The sequence below is a fragment of the Meles meles genome, chromosome 12 (assembly GCF_922984935.1).
Source record: "Meles meles chromosome 12, mMelMel3.1 paternal haplotype, whole genome shotgun sequence".
NCBI lineage: Eukaryota > Metazoa > Chordata > Mammalia > Carnivora > Mustelidae > Meles > Meles meles.
This window is the reverse complement of record NC_060077.1, coordinates 43192811-43212073: the sequence shown is the minus strand read 5'-3', so window position 1 is coordinate 43212073 and position 19263 is coordinate 43192811. Positions and strand designations below refer to the sequence as shown.

Genomic DNA, 19263 nt, shown 5'->3' with positions numbered 1-19263 from the left:
AATAGTGGAAACTTTAAAGACTTACTCTCTTCGCAACTTTCAAACATGACAGTGTTGTTAACTGTAGTCACCATGCTGCATATTACTTCCCCAGGGTTTATTTGTCCTTTAACTGAAACTTTGGACCTCTTGACCAGCTTTGCTCATTTCCTCCATCTTGCCCATCTCCCAGTTTCTGCCTTTATTAGCAAGGAGCACTCTGTTCTTTGTGTTTACGAATTTGAGTTTTTTAGATTCTACGTATCAGTGAAATAATAGAGTATTTTTGTATTTGCCTAACTTATTTTTTTTCCCTTTTTTAAAGTTTTTATTTTAACTCCAGTTAGTTAACATACAATGTCTCACTTACTTCATTTAGCATGATACCTAGATAATATTTTGGATGCTATTATAAACAACATCCTTTAAAATTTTTTATTTTATGTTATTGGTGACAGAAATCTAGTTGATTTGTATATATTAACATTGTAGTCAGCATCTCTGCTAGTCTCCTTCATTTCCAGTTTGATTTATAGATTCTTTAGGATTTTGAAATATTTTCACATTCATGTCTGTGAATGATGATAGGTTGATTACTTTCTTGTCATTGTACATTTTCTCTTTTTTGCCATATTGCACTGTAAACATTTACTTACAGTAAAATGTTAAATAGATACAAGAATGATCATCCTGGGGCACCTGGGTGGCTCAGTGGGTTAAGTCTCTGCCTTTGGCTCAGGTCATGATCCTAGAGTCCTGGGATTGAGCTGCACATCTGCTTCCCCCTGTCTCTCTGCCTGCCTCTCTGCCTATTTATGATCTCTCTCTCTCTCTCTGTCAAATAAATAAATTTTTTAAAAGTCTTAAAAAAAAAAAAAGAATGATCATCCTAATTTCATTCCCAGTCCCCAATTTTCTTTGGTAGGTACGTTTATCAGACTGTTTCTTTCTAATCATCAGTAAGAGAATTTCTATTTATTATGAATTGACATTAGATTTCATTGTCTATTGAGGGTAATATGTGATATTTTTCCTTTCTTTTTTAATGTGCTTAATTATATAGAACATTAATTTTCTGAATGTTCATTCAGCCAGTCTTGCATTACTGGAGTAAACCCAGTTTTATCATGATACATAATAACCTCTTTTATCTATTGGTGGATTTGTTTTGCTAGTTGTTTGGAATTTTTCTATCTACATTAATAGTCAAGGTTGCCTGCACTTTCCTATAGATTCTTTTTAGGTTTGGTATCTAGGTCATATATGCCTCACCACAGTAACTAGGAGAATTGGTCCTTATATCTTGGTTTGTTTTCTGGATTTTGTGTGAGAGTTGTCATAATTTCTTCCTTAAATGTTTGGTAGATTTCATCTGCAAAGTCATCTGTGCCTGGAGTTTAGGGGAGGAAGGTTGTACTTATGAATGTAGTTCCTTCAAATTCGGTAGCTATATGATTATTTGTATTTCCTGAGTCATCTTTGGTCAGTTTTGGTGACTTAAAATTTTCAATTTGTCAGTCTTACCTAAATTTTAAAAGTTGTTATTCACAATTTATTTTGTCTATAGGTAAGAATCTATAGTGGTCCCTCACTGTTAACGTTATTTTTACTTTTTTAAATATTTTTTTTATTTGAGAGAGTGCGAGAGTGCAAGAGGGGGGAGGGTCAGAGGGAGAAGCAGACTCCCAACTGAGTGGGGAGCCTGATTTGGGACTCAGTCCTGGGACTCTAGGATCTTGATCTGACCAAAGGCAGACACTTAACCAACTGAGCCACCCAGGCACCCTATTTGTACTTTGTGTTACTTGATTAATCTTAGCAGGAGATGTAAATTTTGTAGATCTTTTCAAAGAACCAACTTCTGTCTTTTTAAAACTTCTTGAGATTGTTGCTTAATACATTTATTTTTGGCGTGTATATACTGTATGTATATATGAATATATATACACATACACATAAATGTGTATTTCTATGTACATATATATGTATGTAGAGCTACAAATTTCCCAAGTTTTTTACGTTGTATTTTTGTTATTATTTGGATCAAGGTGTTTTATAATTTCCATTGTAATTTCATCTTCTACCTATGGCTATTTTTCAGAAATATATTATTTAATTTCTAAATTGTGGGGTTTTCTTATTCTCTTCCTCTTATTGATTTCTAGATTAATTCCACTGTGGTCAGAGATCCTGCCTTGTATATTTTCATTCTCTTAAAACTAATGGATAATTGTTTTTCCCTTTGTGGAAAACAGTATGCACATATGGTTAATTTTTGTAAATATTTTAGGTATACTAGAAAATCATATAAATTGCATGTAAAGTACGTTATGCTAATTCAAAATTTAGTAATCATTGGGCCTCATTTTTCTGTATTTAAATTTTTTTATATATTTTAAATTTGTGTGTATGTGTGTATATATATACATACATATATGTATATATATGCATATATAAACAAATACATAATATATGTATTATATATTATGTATTAAATAGGTATTATATTTATATTATATACATATATAAACAAAAAACAAATATTTATGTATATATACATATATACATGTGTACATATACATGTGTACATGTACATATGTATATGTACACATGTATATAGACATAATATATATGTATATAATATAAATAATGTACATATAAAATATGTACAGGTATATGTACATATGTGTACATACATAATATATGTATATAATTAATGTATATAATATAAATATAATACATATTTAATACATAATATACATATATTATATATATACATATATATATATTTGTTTTTTAAGCAGGGTAGTAGTCTTCCATCATGGGTGTGGATTTATTTTCCCTCTTAGTTCTGTTAGTGTTATTTTAAGGCTGTATGATTTTTTACATAGGACTTACATTATTATATTTTTCTGACAAATTGAATTGGCTGTCACTGTGAAGTATTTACCTTTTTCTCTAGTAATGCTTTTTGCTTGGAAATCTACTTTGATAACAGTATACCAACTTTCCGTATGAGTGACATGCAGAAGCCACATTAGGGATCATGAGAGCTAGGATTTGTATAAGTATCTTTTTTTCATGACCTTTGTATCTTTATATTTTAAGTGATCATTTAAAGATGGCATTATATGTTTGTTTTTTTAAACAAACATATAATCTTTTAAATCTTTTAAAGATTTTATTTATTTGTCAGAGGGAGAGCACAGGCAGGGGGAGCAGCAGGAGGGAGCAGCAGGCAGAGGGAGAAGCAGACTCCCCGCTGAACAGGGAGCCTAACCCAGGGCTTCAATCCTAGGTCCCTGAGATCATGATCTGAGTGGAAGGCAGGTGTTTAACCATCCGAGCCACCCAGGCATCCCTATAATTATTTTTTTAATAGTCTTTTAAGTGAAAAGTTTAAATCATACAAATAATAACCAGAACACTTGTTTTTTACTCTGTCTTACAATTTTTTATTTGATCCTACTATTCTTTTTTTTCTTATGAATTTATTGTTATTAGTTATCATATTTTATTCCTTATTAACTTGGTAGTTAATATAGTCTTATTATTCTCTGATTTTTTTTGAGAGATTATAACATGCATAGTTAAATTACTATATCATTGTGTGATGACACTTGGCATTTTTACCCTCTCCTTGGTCAATGAATGACTCTTAGAACACTTAAACATCATTTTCCCTCTTGCAACTAAGATGCCTTTGTTGTTGTGTATGTTAAACTTATTAATACATTATTATTTCATATAGTTAATGTTCATTTAGATTTACTAACTCATTTATTCTTTCTGTTAATCTGCAACTCAGGTTTTCCATTTGGTATCATTTTACATCTGAGGAAGTTCCTTCAGTGTTTCCTCTAGTGTACATATGCTGGTGATGAATTATCTCATGAACCATCATACTGGAAGAGTACTTTTCTTGAAACTGGAATATTATATTGGCAGTTTCTTTCTTGCAGTACTTTTAAGCCAGCCTTCACTGTCCTGTCATTTATGTTGAGAAGTTAGCTGTCAGTCTTACTATTATTATTATTATTATTTTAAGATTTATTTATTTGAGAGAGATAGTTTGTGGGTCCAGGGAGGGGAGAGAAGAAAGTCTTAGGCAGGTGCAGGGCTTGATCTCAAGACCCTGAGATCACAGCCTGAGACAAAACCAGGTGTTCCATGAGGCACCCCAACCTTATTGTTACATCGAAAAGTATTTCCATTCTTCTTTGGAACAACGTGCCTATTCATAGATTTCTTTTTCTTTTTTCATCTTAGTTTTCATAGGCTTTCATTTTACGGTCTTTGTTTGGGTTTGAAAAATTGATAAAGCCTGGTATTACAGGAAATATTTGTTGAATAAAGGCAAATGTAGTAATAGTAATTATTTTTTTTTCATTGACTTTTTGTGGAAAGAACAGAAATGTTGATGATTTGAATTCCTCCCCCTTTATTTAAAAGTTGACAGTAATCTTATCTCTTTCTTTCTAACATAGGGATAAAGCAATTCCTAACAAAGTGGGAACATACTGTATCCAGTTTGGGTTTATGATGGATAAAGCAAATATTCTTAACAGTGAACAGGTTTGCTTATTACTCTTTTTATATACCATAGTTAGTTTTACATTTTCTTGCTTAGTATAGGAATGAAATGGTTTTGTTTAAAAGTGAATTAATTATTGGATGCAATTAATTATTGGTAATAAAAATACAAATAATGTAATTTTAGGAATATATGTTGATGAATATGACCATTTGCGAAAGTTACTTTTCCATTTCTCTTTATTTTGAAGAGTCCAGTAAGCATTTTTGTGTATATCATGGTAAGGTTGCTTCTGTCAACCATACATGAAAATTTTTGAGTGTAATAACATTTTGTGTATTAGAATTCTGGATAATGAAGTTTAAGGTAGTTTTGGTATACATCATTGCCATTCAATAGGTTAGTGTACCAAATTACCGTATTTTGAAATCCCCTAAATTTGTTCTTAGATGGCTGTTAACAACCTAAGATTATCTCTGATAAACTTTTTTTTTTAATTTTAAAAAGTAAGTTGATTGGATTTAGATTAATGGAAATCTATTTCAGAAAGTAAGATTGCATTTTATTTAGTATATGCTAACATTATGTCTTGTCTTACTCTTAAATACCGAACCATCAATATATTGTTAATTGCAGTGCTGTTTTTGTTTATAAGATTATAGTTGATGTTCTGCCTAATCAACCTGTGAAGTTAGTTCCTAAAATTCAGCCAGCCACACCAGCTGTTTCAAATGTTCGCTCAGTTGCCAGTAGGACCTTGGTCAAAGATTTACATCTTACTATTACGGTAATGTTTATTTACTTCCAAAGTTGCAAAGAGTAACAAAAATTATTTCTAGTGTGCAAAATAGTTACTTATAGAGTCAGATCTTAATTATTCAGTTTAAGGTTATAGGGAAAATTTGTGTGGATGAATGAAATATTTATAAACACCTTTGTATTTTAATACAGAGAATGTATACATTCTACCAAGTAGAACAGACTCAAAAATGCAGAAATTTGCCTGCCTACCTTAATACATACCTTTATTTAATCCCCTATTTCCAGTATGTATTACGAATTTGTGTGAGGTAAATTGAATACTCAGTGTCCATTTCAATGATGAGAAAGAAGGAAGTAATTTTTTCTTTTTTAAAGATTTTTATTAGGCAGAGAGGCAGGCAGAGAGAGAGGTAAGGGAAGCAGGCTCCCGGCTGAGCAGAGAGCCCGACATGGGGCTTGATCCCAGGACCCTGGGATCATGACCTGAGCTGAAGGCAGAGGCTTTAACCCACTGAGCCACCCAGGCGCCCCAGGAAGTAATTATTTTTAAGAGATCTGCTCTGATGATTGATCGGAGTGAGCTCCTCAAAGCTTCTGATTACTGGGAGAATAAGCAGCAATAAAGCTGCCACGTATATTATTAGAAACATGTAAAACACAATAGTGAGACTTCATCTTTGTGGGAAATTTTCCCGGTGTGATACTTCTTACAATTTTTTATGTTGGGGTGTGTGTGTGTTTTGGTGTTTTAGACAAGTGAATCATTCTTTTCTTCCCCCAGATCAATAGATGCTAAGAGGGTGTAACAAGGTAGAATTTTTTAAATGGGAGTCCTTTAAAATGGGAGAAAATTATTAAGTCATTATTAGATGGAAGCCTGGGATTATTTCCTGCCTTTGGAGCTCTTAATCTGAGAACTGAATTCTGTGCTTGGACCAGGATAATTTAATATTTAGGGTTTATATTGTATTTTCTGATATGATCATGTCCTTTTCTGGATTTAATCTTCTTGTTCTTCTAATTAGTTTTTTATTGTTTATTTGAAGGATGACTATAATAATCATACTGGAATTGATTTGGTTGGCACTGTAGTAGCTACCATTAAAGGTTCTAATGAGGAAGATACAGATACACCACTGTTTATCGGGAAAGTGAGAACACTCGAATTTCCCTTTGTGAAAGGTTCAGCTGAAATTACGGTAATTTTTACAACTTCTGATAGATAACATTACTGTATTTAATAGTTTAAACCACAGTATTATAATACCTATTCTTTTGTATGTATAACTATGAAAATATTCTAAGTATACCATTAAATTAGAAAGTGAGTGGAAATACTTTGTGATTTTGCTGTAAACTATTACAAATTAAGCCCCCGGGATTATTATTACTTTGAGCAAGAACCTCTTCTTCCCTGTGGATTATTGTTCTCTCTGTAATGATTTTTAGCTTCAGTGATAATACATTCATGTATTCATATATTTAAAAGTTACCATTCTGTGGATAGAAACAGAATAACATAGCCTGGGTAAAATGTATACATAAAGAGAAAAAATTAACAAAGCAGCTTATTAGTTACTCTTTTTTTTCCAAAATGGAAATTTTTATCTGTATAAAAAATACACAGTGCAAACACTTAAAAACAATCACTATTTTATCACCCTTCAAAGGTAATGATTAGCAGTTTAGTTACTTATCTTCCAGACTTTTCTGTATGTACACAAATACTGCATGGATACCTGTGTGTATATGATTTATATACATGGGTGGGTTGTAAAATCTCATTAATATAAAAGAACTCTGCTCTTATAAAAATTTTATTTAATACATCTTTGATGTCTTTATTGGTATGTATATCATTGTATTGATGATCATAATTTATTTGGTCAATCCTAAGTGGAAATTTAGTTTCTTTCCAAAACTTGTTGTTACCAACAGTGCTTTTCATCAGGTTTCTTCTTATGTGTATCCTTTTGCATATGTCTGATTGTTTCCTTAAGAAATTACTATAAGTAAGGGCTCCTGGGTGGCTCAGTGGATTAAGCCTCTGTCTTCGGCTCAGGTCATGATCTTGGGGTCCTGGGATTGAGTCCCGCGTCAGGGTCTCTGCTCGGCAGGGAGCCTGCTTCCTCCTCTCTCTCTCTGCCTGCCTCTCTGCCTACTTGTGATCTCTCTCTGTCAAATAAATAAAATCTTTAAAAAAAAAAAAAAAAGAAAGAAATTACTAGAAGTAGAATTGGTGGCAAGATAAATTCATTTTAAGCCTTCTGGAAGTTAGTTATTGCCAATTGCTGTTCAGTTTTTATTCCCACCAGAAATATGTGTGTTGCCTGACGTAATGTTACCAACCCTAAATATGAATGATTTTTGGAATTCTAACACAAGTTGCCTGTATTTCAAAAAAGACTTTGTTACTAGTAAGGTTGAACATTGTTCTTATTCTTAATCTTTTTAGGATTGTCCCTTGATGCTTTTTCTTTTGTAATGTTCATCATTTTCTTAAATTTTATATTAAAGATATTCATGCTCTTTTGTATATAAGTACATTTTCCTGAGTTTGTCCTTTAGATTTTAGCTTTTTTTATATTGGAGTGGAGGGAGGATTGAATTCACAGTTCCTGCCCTTATTCTTATGCCTTTAATCTTTGATTTGTCTGGATTTTATCTTTGCATTTTTTTTTCAAATTCACTAACCTAATTTCTTGATATTATTTATTGAATAATTATCCATTTTTTTAAATTTGAAGTGTCACCTTTCTTTTATTTTTTTATTATTGTCATTGTTCATCTTTATATCTAAACCAGTGCTGATACCGCATGTTTTAATAACATTAGGCTTACAATTGGGGAGCCCGACAGCTTGCACCTGCCTTTCAGTAGATGTGTTGGTTGGTCTATCAGTGAGAGACCATTACAGCATTTCTTTTTTTTTTTTTTTTAAGATTTTATTTATTTATTTGGCAAAGAGAGAACGAACACAAGCAGGGGTAATAGCAGGCAGAGGGAGAAGCAGGCTCCACTCTGGCAGAGAGCCAAACATGGTGCCTGATCACAGGACCCTGGAATTGATCGAGCCCAAGGCAGCCGGTTAAGCAACTGAGCCACCCAGGCGACTCCCCACCCTTTTTAAAAAGATTTATTTATTTGAGAGAGAGAGAGAGCATGGGGAAGGGTCGAGGCAGGGAGAGAGAGGGAGAGAGAATCCTCAGACTCCCCACTGAGCACAGAGCCCCACAAGGTGCTCAATCCCAGGACCTGAGATCATGACCTGAGCTGAAACTAAGAGTTGGATGCCCAATTGAGTGAGCCATCCAGGCACCCCTACAGCATTTTCTTTTTTATTTTTAATTTAAACTTATTTAATTATATAATGTATTTTTTTTCAGGGGTACGGGTCTGATTCATCAGTCTTATATAATATCCAGTGCTCATTACAGCACATTCCCTCCCCAATGTCCATCACCCAATTACCCCATCCCTCTACCCCCAATGTTTTTGGTTTTTTTTAAAGATTTTATTTATTTATTTGACAGAGAGCACAAGTAGATAGAGAGGCAGGCAGAGAGAGAGAGAGGGAAGCAGGCTCCCTGCTGAGCAGAGAGCCCGATGTGGGACTCGATCCCAGGACCCCCAGATCATGACCTGAGCCAAAGGCAGTGGCTTAACCCACTGAGCCACCCAGGCGCCCCTACCCCCAATGTTTTTATCTCACTTAGTTTCCAGTATTTAAAGTTCTAGAGTTTTTAACGTAACAGTCCGCATTTCTCATTTATTTGGAGAATTCTAAAAACCTGGCAATACTAGGCCATGATTCTCTTACGGCAGAAAGATTTTCTGGACATTTGTATTCATGTCACTTCCTTTCATCTCTTGACACTGAGGGCAAGTGTCATTTGTTACTTGTTTTCACACTTGTTCCTTCACTTTTATTACAGTGGAGAGTAAAGGGAAATTTTATTGTACCCTAACAAAAATTAGGTAATGAAAGCCACATGTCAAACAAAGACAAAGGGAGTCATGTTAAACGTGCAAAAGTAAGTTTGTGTTGGAAGAATACACCTAGTGCCCTACCTTTGTCCTGTTTCCTTGGCACTCCCACCACCCCGAGCCCTGTGTAGGCATTTGAAATTGCTACCCCCAGCTATATACATTTGTGAGGCTAAGATGGTGACTTAAGCTGTTTCCTTGCAGCTGCATGTAGAATCAAGGCTTCATGTCATACATATGAATTTCCACTAGAGGTTCCTAATACCACACTGAATATCAAGCAGAAAACTGTTGAGTCCTCCTTGGCTTCTGGCTCATACATTGATTTAGTAAGTCTAGGTTAGGGCTCTGGGCTCTTATTTAGCAAGCAGGTAATTCTCAACAATATGAAAATTTAGGAAATATTGGCTCAGGACATAATCAAAATGTTCCATGTTTGCTTGAAAAGAATGTGTACTGTTTTCTTTAAGTTATAATCTAAATTTACTGTTCAAGTTTGTTAACTATTTTCAGATTCTCTATATTATTTGCTTACTTAGATCTGGAAATTTCTAAAAAAAAGGTGTCTCACTTTTATTCTGCTATTTGTTCATTTCTCATATTCCAAATTCCCATTTGTGCTTGGATCCAATTATGTACTCCAGTTCTTTTCATTTCTTTTATGTTTCTCTTTGGTAAGTTATGCATCAGAGATTGCAAAGTATAAACCTCTGAAATAAGAAAGCCCTCCTTAAACAAGACATAAAAGATTTTATATTTAACTTCATAAAAATTTAAAACTTTTATTATAACCATATCTTAAATGAATTAAAAGAACAATGGCAATATATTGATAATTATTGACCCTGGATGGTGGGTATGTAGAGAGATTCATCATCTACCATACAATAAAAAAAAATGTTTTTAATTATGTGGAAATATTGCTATTTGCACGCAACAATATTGGACTAGGTACATTAAACATATTTTTAAATCTCCTAAAGAACTTCCTGCAAATCAATAAGAAAAAAGACAAATAGAAAAATAAATGTAAGAAAAATAAAGTAATTTTTAAAGTAAAACATAGAGAAGAATATGAACAAGCAGTTAATAGAAGAGAAAGTTTAAAGGACCAGTAAACAAGAAGCATGACCTCAGTACCAATCAGGGAAATGCTAATTTAAATGACTGGTTCCTTTTAATCCATTTTGGGATTAAAAAACTTGGGGGAAAAGAACTTGATAATGAACTGTTGGCCAGCTTCAGGGAAACTAGATAGTCTTACACACTAATGATGAGAAGATAAATTGACAGGCTTTTTGAAGGGAAATTTGATATTACCTATTAAAATAAACTGTTTTTGATGAGTCCTTTTCTCATTAGTCTGGGAAACACCCAGAGAAATACTGAAAGATATTTTCTCTGCTATATAAATAGTAGTTTAAAATTTTTAAGCAATTTTAAGTGAAAGGATATAGTACCATCTACTCATACTGTGCATAAATTTAACAAATTGGTGTCTAGACATTCACCTGCATTCGTCAACAAATTGGATTGATTTCTGGTAGCAGACTGCTAAACTATAAAGTGTACATTTTAAAAATGTGAACATTGTTTTATTTTTAATGTGTTTATATTCATGTAAATACATTGAAAATAGCTTTCCGAAACTAAGTGTGATTGCACTTTGGTTTAATGGTGGGCTTGTAGTCTGTATTTCTTGGAAAGAAAAGAATTGTTATCTGTAATTTATAATTTCATTTCATGAATTGTCCTACAGTGTCTTATGGATTTCGATTTTTAAAAAAATTCTACTTCTCTATCTATGAATTGTACTGGTCTAAAAAATAAAATAGCTAGTATCTATTGTTTTCTGTAAAGAATGTTAAAATAATTTAGGATGTAAATATATTTGTATTATTTACTTGTTACATGCTGTGGTCTTAAGCTAAATTGTATTAAAAGTGTTTTGTATGTGCATTAATGAAGACAATACTATTTAAAAAAAAAAAAAAATCTTTGGAGCTTTTTAGGACCTCTTGTTTGGTCACCTGGGACTGGTGGGTCTACTTCCATGGTAACAGCTGTAACTTAAACTCAGCATTGGGCTTTGGGCATGTCTTTGTGATTGTTTTTATAACTTTTATGCCATGAGGTGTTTCAACACTTCTGCAACTTCTTAAAGGTTGGCACCAAAAAGACTGCAGGTCAAGATAGTAAGTGGCCATTGATACTTCTGCTCCAAAGGAAAAGATACTTTTTAAAAAAAATAGTTGTCTACTACATATAATTTTTGTATAATCTATTCATTGATAAGATTATTTGGCTTTCAAACCAGTACCAAGAGGTAAGGTTTTGTGTCTTGAGTGGTTCTGATGTTTTAATGAATGTTAATGAATCTTTAAGTATCAGTCAGTCAGTGCCTATTGTCTTTAAAATTTACCACTTAACTTGGAAACATACAGTGAGATACATAACATTTATATGTTGACAAATGCTATTTTAAATCTTGATTTCCCTAACTGCTCTTTTCTTTTACAGAATCTAGTGCTGGCAGAAAATAGTCCTGGAAGGGATAGTACTGAATATTTTATTATATTTGAGCCTCAGCTACCAGCTCTGTCAAGAACATTAGAACCATATATCCTACCATTTATGTTTTACAATGGTAAGTTTTTAAGAAAATAGAGGATTTTCCTTATGTTTGTGGTACTTTTTTATTTTTGCTTTCCATTAACAGGGTATTTATTAGTTACCTAATCATGATATGACATGCTTTGGAGAGGTCACAATTTTAGAATTGTTTGAATGATCTGAATGTTTTTCTTAGATGTTAAGAAGCAACAGCAAATGGCAGCACTTACAAAGGAAAAGGACCAGTTATCTAAGAATATTACAATGTATAGAAGTTTATTTGAAGCCAGCAACCAGCTTCTTGATGAAATGAAGTGTAAGTTATTTTGTATTCAAATGTAGTAAAAAATTAGGCTTTGGGGAAATGGCAAGACAGAAGATTGAGACCATGAGACACAAAAATTGTCTGCTTTCCTGGACTACAAATAAACTGCAGAACACTTCAGTAATGTTGTAAGGAAGTAAGGCAGTAATAATTGCTTATATTCTTTGTCATTTGATCTAATGATGTATTCTATCACTTTAAATGAATTTATATCCTGCTTACATATAAAAATTTGAGATCTTTTTTTTTTTAATTAGAAATATCTGTGGAAACTTAAGGCTTTTGACATGATGGTAATGTTTGTATCTAATTCCAAGTCCTGGCTGAAGGTATTGAGAGACAGTATTACTGGGGAAGTGACATGTAATTTGATTTTCAATTTGAATCATGGGACTATGTGTATTTTACTTAAAATACCTGCAGTATGTCACACTATGGAACTGTACAGGGCAGCACACACTATATAGAAATATGTAACTTTATTTTTAAGTCAATGCACAGTGTTTGTTGCAATTTTTAATAAACTTTATAGACCATTAAAATAAGGCATTTGCCAAATTGTGGTTTCTTTTTCCATTTGTCAGATTTTTTTTGGCTATGGTTTTTGTCTTTGTGTTAATTACATAGTTGAAATTTTGATCTATTAACTGACAAATGTACTGCCTGCCTCAAAGTTCTCACTTTTGTATATCCAATGATATTTAGAGGATAATGGGAGCTAAGTAGGATGATGAGATAAGACATCAGTAGTAGCACTAAAGATTCTTTTTATAAAGTCTTATTTGGGAGCGTCTGGGTGGCTCAGTGGGTTAGGCCTCTGCCTTGGGCTCAGGTCATGATCTCAGGGTCCTGGGCTCAAGGCCAGCATTGGGCTCTCTGCTCACCAGGGAGCCTGCTTCCCCCTCTCTCTCTCTCTGCCTGCCTCTCTGCCTACTTGTGATCTCTGTCTGTCAATTTAAAAAAATAAGTAAATATATATATATATATATATATAAAGTCTTATTTGGTTCTTGTCACAACCTTATGCGATTATGTATGTATATATATGTATTATGTATGTATGTATATAGTCATGTGGATTAGGATTAAACAATTTCTCTAAGATTACTTGGAGTTTGCAGTATTAATATATATAATATCTTCCTTAACTACCTTAAAACCAAATTTTGATTTTTTAAAACCACATTTTGTTTCTCATTTTTGTGTATTAGATCCAAATCTTAATTTTAGGCTGTTTCATTTTGAATTTCTCAAATAGTCACTTGGGTTTTTTTACTTTAGCATCACTCATTATAAGGAGAAAAAACCCCAAGAGATTGAAAATATTTTTCAAAAACCGTATTTTGGAGATTATTACAAATCGATGCAGGTTTGTTTATTTTTGTTTTTAATTTTAGGCCAAGTTGAAGAAGCAAAATTAAAAGAGGCTCAGTTGCAAAATGAACTAAAAACACATAATATTGACATTCCTACAACACAACAGGTATAGTTTCCATGTATATGTGAAAGATTTTTCTTAAATTCTAGTCCGTAATTTTTTTTTATCATTCATTTTTTATTTACAATGTATGGGCACTTTTGCTTTGAGGGGTTCCAGGACATGTGGATTATAGTCTAGTCACTTACTAGACATTAGAAGGGGCTAACCAAATGATGGAATACTTTTTTCAAAGAAATTACAGTTTGTATTTCTAATGTAATGATCCCAATAAATGAAATTAATAATACACCAATTTGAGAACTTCATTGAAGGAACTTCATAAGTTATAACCAGTATATGTGGTGGCAAAGAAAATGAGAGAAAGTGACAATAGAGTTTTTTTTAAAGCTTAACTTTTATTATATGTATGACTCAGTTGCAATTGTGTATTTCCTAAGATAAAGTCAGTAAGGTGAAAGCTTTGCATCACTATAACCACATTCTTTTAAAGTAATGCCTGTTTAATAACTTTATGTTCTTGAGTTGTCCAAATTATTGATTTTTGTCTGCTGTCATCATGGCGTCTAGTACCGGAGTAATTGCCTTGTAGTTAATTTTTCTTTACAAATTACAGATGCCACACATTGAAGCACTTTTGAAAAGAAAGTTATCAGAACAGGAAGAACTGAGGAAAAAACCGAGAAGATCATGTACTCTTCCAAACTATACTAAAGGCAGTGGAGATGTTTTGGGAAAGGTTTGTGCTTAAGCCTATTAAGAGGCAGTACATTTTATTATGTTGTTTTGTCTAAAATGTGTTTTAAAGTGACATTTCAATAATAATGTCCATTTCTTTGTACTTTTTCATTTTTCCCATAAATTAGTTGTTCTTGTTACAATACCAGAGATTTGGCAGAATTTAAAGCTGAAATGCACAGCTCCATAATTCTTATTTACTGTTGAGGGCTGCGGCAGAAATTAACATGTCTCAGTCCAAGACTTGTTATCTACTCAGATGCTTTCATGTCATATAACTTTATAGGTAACCAAGACCTTTTCATGTGACTCAAATTTCAGTGAGACAACAAAAGAAAAAGATTAGCATTTTTCTGAGTCTTATATTGTTAGAAAGTGAATTCTGGGATACTCCTAGAATTTAAGAAAAGACAACAATGAATAAAAAAAACTTCATACATATTTACTTCCAGAAGAGTGCCATTCTTTCTTCTTTAATTCTTTGCTTCTCTGGCTTTTCCTTCTGTCAAATGGATTGTATTTTCATTTTTATGTTGTGATTATTCAGTCCTGAACATCTATTTTATAGAAAGTGTTTGGGGTTTTTGTTTTTTTTTTTTTAAGATTTTATTCACCTACATAACATAGTAAGAGAGAGAAAGCAAAGCACAAGCAGGGGGAGAGGCAGAAGGAGAAGGAGGCCCCCTGCTGAGCGGAAAACCTGATGTGGGACTTGATTCCAGGACCCTGGGATCATGACCTGAACCGAAGGCAGAGACGCTTAGCGACTGAGCCACCCAGGCACCCCTAGAAAGTGTTTCTTATAGGTGTCCCCAGCACCAGTTTTTGATGGTATTAAGATTTGTGGTATTATATGTATCTGTGTTTTACTTCTTAAACTTTTCCATTTAATATACATTTCCCCTTTCTGCTTTTACCTCTGTTTTAAAACTGAGGAAACTGAAACTGAGGTGCAGAAAGATTTGAAAAAACTTGCTCAAGATTACACAGCAAGCAAGTAAATGGCAGAGTGCAGACTCAAACCAAGGCAATCTGATTCCGAAGTCTGATTGTTAATCACTGTTCTTTATGGCTATGTACATACTACTTTTATAACCACTCTATGAGTTTTTTAGTGTTTCTAGTTTTTGCATGAGGATATTGAAATTTAGAGAACTTAATTGTCAATATATAGTTAGTAAGGGGGCAGAACTTAGATATAAACCAAGGTTTCCCTGACTCCGGAGTCTGTTGTAGTTTATAAGTGGCTCCCTAACATCACAAGCCAACTACACAGTAAAAATAGAGGAAACTGGTTACTCTAAAAGTGTGTAGCCATGTTAAATATCAAAACTGTTGCATTATTATTTAAACCCCAAATATGAAAATTGAAAAATTAAGATGTAAATTTATAAATTGAAAAACAAGATTCTGATTTATATTTTTTAAAATGGTTTTTCCTCAGACTAATTTTAAGAATTTACAGAAAGAAGCAGTCTTTATAAAAGAAGCAGTCCTACTATTTAAGCATATATATATCTATAGTTAGCCTGCTTTTAGGTACTGATATTCCACTTTCAGTGTTTATTTGATACAAAATTCTTAATAGGTAAGATTTTACCAAAGCATAAAATAAATTTTAGCAGAAGAAATATATTTTAAAATCTTTCCTTTTAAAAATCTGGGGGAAATCTTTGAAATCTCATTTTATGTAGGTTTTATGTAGGTTCTCCTCTGTCCTCTCAGAGTACGAACCCTCTCCTAACCATCAAGAGAAAGTTTTCCATTCCCTTCAAATCATGCTTACTCTTCATTGATTCCTCTTTTTAAAAATTTTTCCTGGTATTTATTCTAAAACTAGAATAAATAATTGTGGAATGTAGTAAGGGACAAGAGGAGATTTCCACCTAGACTATATAATGTGTTTTGCTTTTATTTTTATAATTGTGAATATACCCTGGATGTTTTAGTCTTGCCCTCCTTAATTCCAAATACCTTGAAATCCCATCTGTATTTTTTTCATTTAATTGCCATTAATCTCCTATACCGGAGGAAAAATTCATAACATCCATAAAAAATGGCTAGGGTAGGCTCAAAGAAGCTTAAAAGGTAGTAAAGGCTTGAATGAACAGAACACTGTATATGGTACACAAGTGAAAATACTGAGCTGATGTCTCCTTTCCGAAAAGAAAATACTGTATATATACTTTGTATCGTCTGAAAGTTTAAGGAGAAAATGTAATGTTAAGGAGCCTAGTGAGGGCGTCCACTCATAGCTTTACTTAGATATAATTACCCTATAGGCCGCCTGGGTGGCTCAGTTGGTTAAGCATCTGACTCTTGATTTTAACTCAGGTCATGATCTGGGGATTGTGAGATAGAGCCATGTTGTGCTCAGTGGAAAGTCTGCTTGGGATTCTCTCTCTTCCTTTACCCCCTCCCCCCACCCTGTGCATGCGCATGCTTTCTCTCTGTCTCAAAATAGATAAGTAAATCTTAAAAAAGGAAATTAACTCATTTATAAGATTAGTGTACTTGTGAACAACCACAAAAGGGATAGATGTCCTAGCACTTTTGGTCACATGTAAAATGAGATCAATCACTTTGATTTGCCTCTTCTAATCCTTCCTCTGCTGGAACACTTTTTTCATCTTAATTTACATGTACTGGTTTCTTTGCTTGTCTCTCTTTTTACCTTTATTCCACTAACATTTAGATAATTGGAATACAGAAATAGACATTGTGATGTTTCCAACAGTGAAGTATTTTCATTGCTAGGGCAGGTTTTTGCAAAATGGACAGTTAAAAATAAAGGATAAATGTAACTGTACCAGTGTAGTAAATGAGGTTTTGATTGGCCTCAAAATTTCAATCTTGTTAGACTTTGAGCAAGAATGCTTGTCACCTGGGCACCTGGGTGGGCTCAGCGGGTTAAGCCTCTGCCTTCAGCTCAGGTCATGATCTCAGGGTCCTGGGATCAAGCCCCACATGGGGTTCTCTGCTCAGCAGAGAGCCTGCTTCCCCCTTTCTCTCTGCCTGCCTTTCTGCCTACTTGTGATCTCTGTCAAATAAATAAATAAAATATTTAAAAAAAAAAAAGAATGCTTGTGACTAAAGTATTTGTAAATAGGAGAGTGGCTGCTTACCCTGAGTCGCAGTGTGTTCTTACAGCAGAAGATGATTCTTATTTGTGATGCTTAGATTTGTTTTTGGAAAGAAATACTATAATATTGGAGTAAGATATCGATTTAGAAAGTTATAATATATAACTGTATTTTTAATTGAATCTTAATCTTCTGTCTATTGTATGTGTATATTATTTAAATGTATTTTATGATTACTTTAACATTTAAGACATAATTCAGTAGTAGAGCTATCAACTATGAAAAATATACATCAACTAGCCAATAATATTCTAAATATTTTTACATGCTCATTTCTAAAATTTGTTTAATTTGTAGAAGAGTTTTTCCAAAATTTAATAGCAGAATAGACGTTTACTATTCAAGCCAGTATGTTTCTACAGCTTGAGAATTTCTTGTTAATTCATGTCTTTCAGAAAAGTTTTTGCTGTTTAGATGTGGACTTTTAAGATACTTAATATCAAATTTTTATATATATAAAAGTTTTTTACTTGATTTTTAAAATGGCTTATAGATTGCACACCTGGCACAAATTGAAGATGATAGAGCTGCAATGGTTATTTCTTGGCATCTGGCAAGTGACATGGACTGTGTTGTCACTCTGACCACTGATGCTGCACGTCGTATCTATGATGAAACCCAAGGTCGTCAGCAGGTGTTGCCCCTGGATTCTATTTATAAGAAGACTCTTCCAGATTGGAAAAGGTTAGAAAAAAAAGTGGGAGTAGTGTTTTTTTTCTGAGATATCTTTTTCTTTTTTTATATTTATTTTTATTATGTTCAGTTAGCCAGCATATGGTACATCATTAGTTTTTGATACAGTGTTCATTGATTCATTAGTTACATATAACACCCAGTGCTTATCACAACACATGCCCTCCTTAATACCCGTCACTCCTGTTTCCTAATCCTCCCGCACCCCTCCCCTCTGAAACCCTCAGTTTGTGTCCCAGGTTCCGTAGTCTTTCATCTACGTCTCCCTGTCTGATTTCTCCCCATTCAGATTTCCCTCCCTTCCTCTATGGTCCTCCATGCTATTCCTTCTATTCCACATATGAGTAAAACCATGTGATAATTGTCTTTCTCTGCTTGACTTATTGCACTTAGCATAATTCCTTCCAGTCCCATCCATGTTGATGCAAATGGTGGGTATTCATCCTGTCTGATGGCTGAGTAATATTCCATTGTAGATATGGACCACATCTTCTTTATCCATTTATCTGTTGAAGGGCATCTCTGCTCTTTCCACAGTTTGGCTATTGTGGACGCTGCTCTATAAACATTGGGGTGCATGTGCCCCTTCTTTTCACTACATCTCTGTCTTTGGGGTAAATACCTAATACTGTAATTCCTGGGTCGTAGTGCAGCTCTATTTTTAAATATGTTGAGGAACCTCCATACTGTTTTCTGGAGTGGCTACCAGCATGCATTCTCATCAGTAGTGTAAGAGTGTTCCCCCTTCTCCAGCTGCTCGCCAACATTTGTTGTTTCCTGTTTTGTTAATTTTTGCCATTCCAACTGGTGTAAGGTAGTATCTCGTTGTGGTTTTGATTTGTATTTCCCTGATGGCTAGTGATGTTGAGCATTTTTTCATGTGTCTGTTAGCCATTTTTATGTCTTCTGTTAACAAAGTGTTTAATTTTAAAATGGCTTCTATAAAGGGGAACGCTCCTACTCTGTTGGTAGGAATGCAGGCTGGTGCAGCCACTCTGGAAAACAGCATGGAGATTCCTCAGAAAGTTGAAAATAAAGCTACCCTATGACC

General features: G+C 33.5%; 1 protein-coding gene across 2 annotated transcripts in view; it reads left to right on the top strand.

Annotated features, from left to right (window-relative positions):
- Positions 1-19263, top strand: part of SMCHD1 (structural maintenance of chromosomes flexible hinge domain containing 1) — a 152894-nt gene that overhangs the window by 103068 nt on the left and 30563 nt on the right. The window contains exons 35-42 of one of the 2 annotated variants that reach the window (XM_046025086.1): positions 4467-4554; positions 5169-5300; positions 6322-6474; positions 11783-11909; positions 12072-12191; positions 13598-13683; positions 14255-14377; positions 18013-18203. In XM_046025086.1, coding sequence (XP_045881042.1) covers positions 4467-4554; positions 5169-5300; positions 6322-6474; positions 11783-11909; positions 12072-12191; positions 13598-13683; positions 14255-14377; positions 18013-18203 — 1020 coding nt within the window. The remainder of the gene's footprint in view (positions 1-4466; positions 4555-5168; positions 5301-6321; positions 6475-11782; positions 11910-12071; positions 12192-13597; positions 13684-14254; positions 14378-18012; positions 18204-19263) is intronic. The other variant, XM_046025087.1, reaches the window with a different exon arrangement.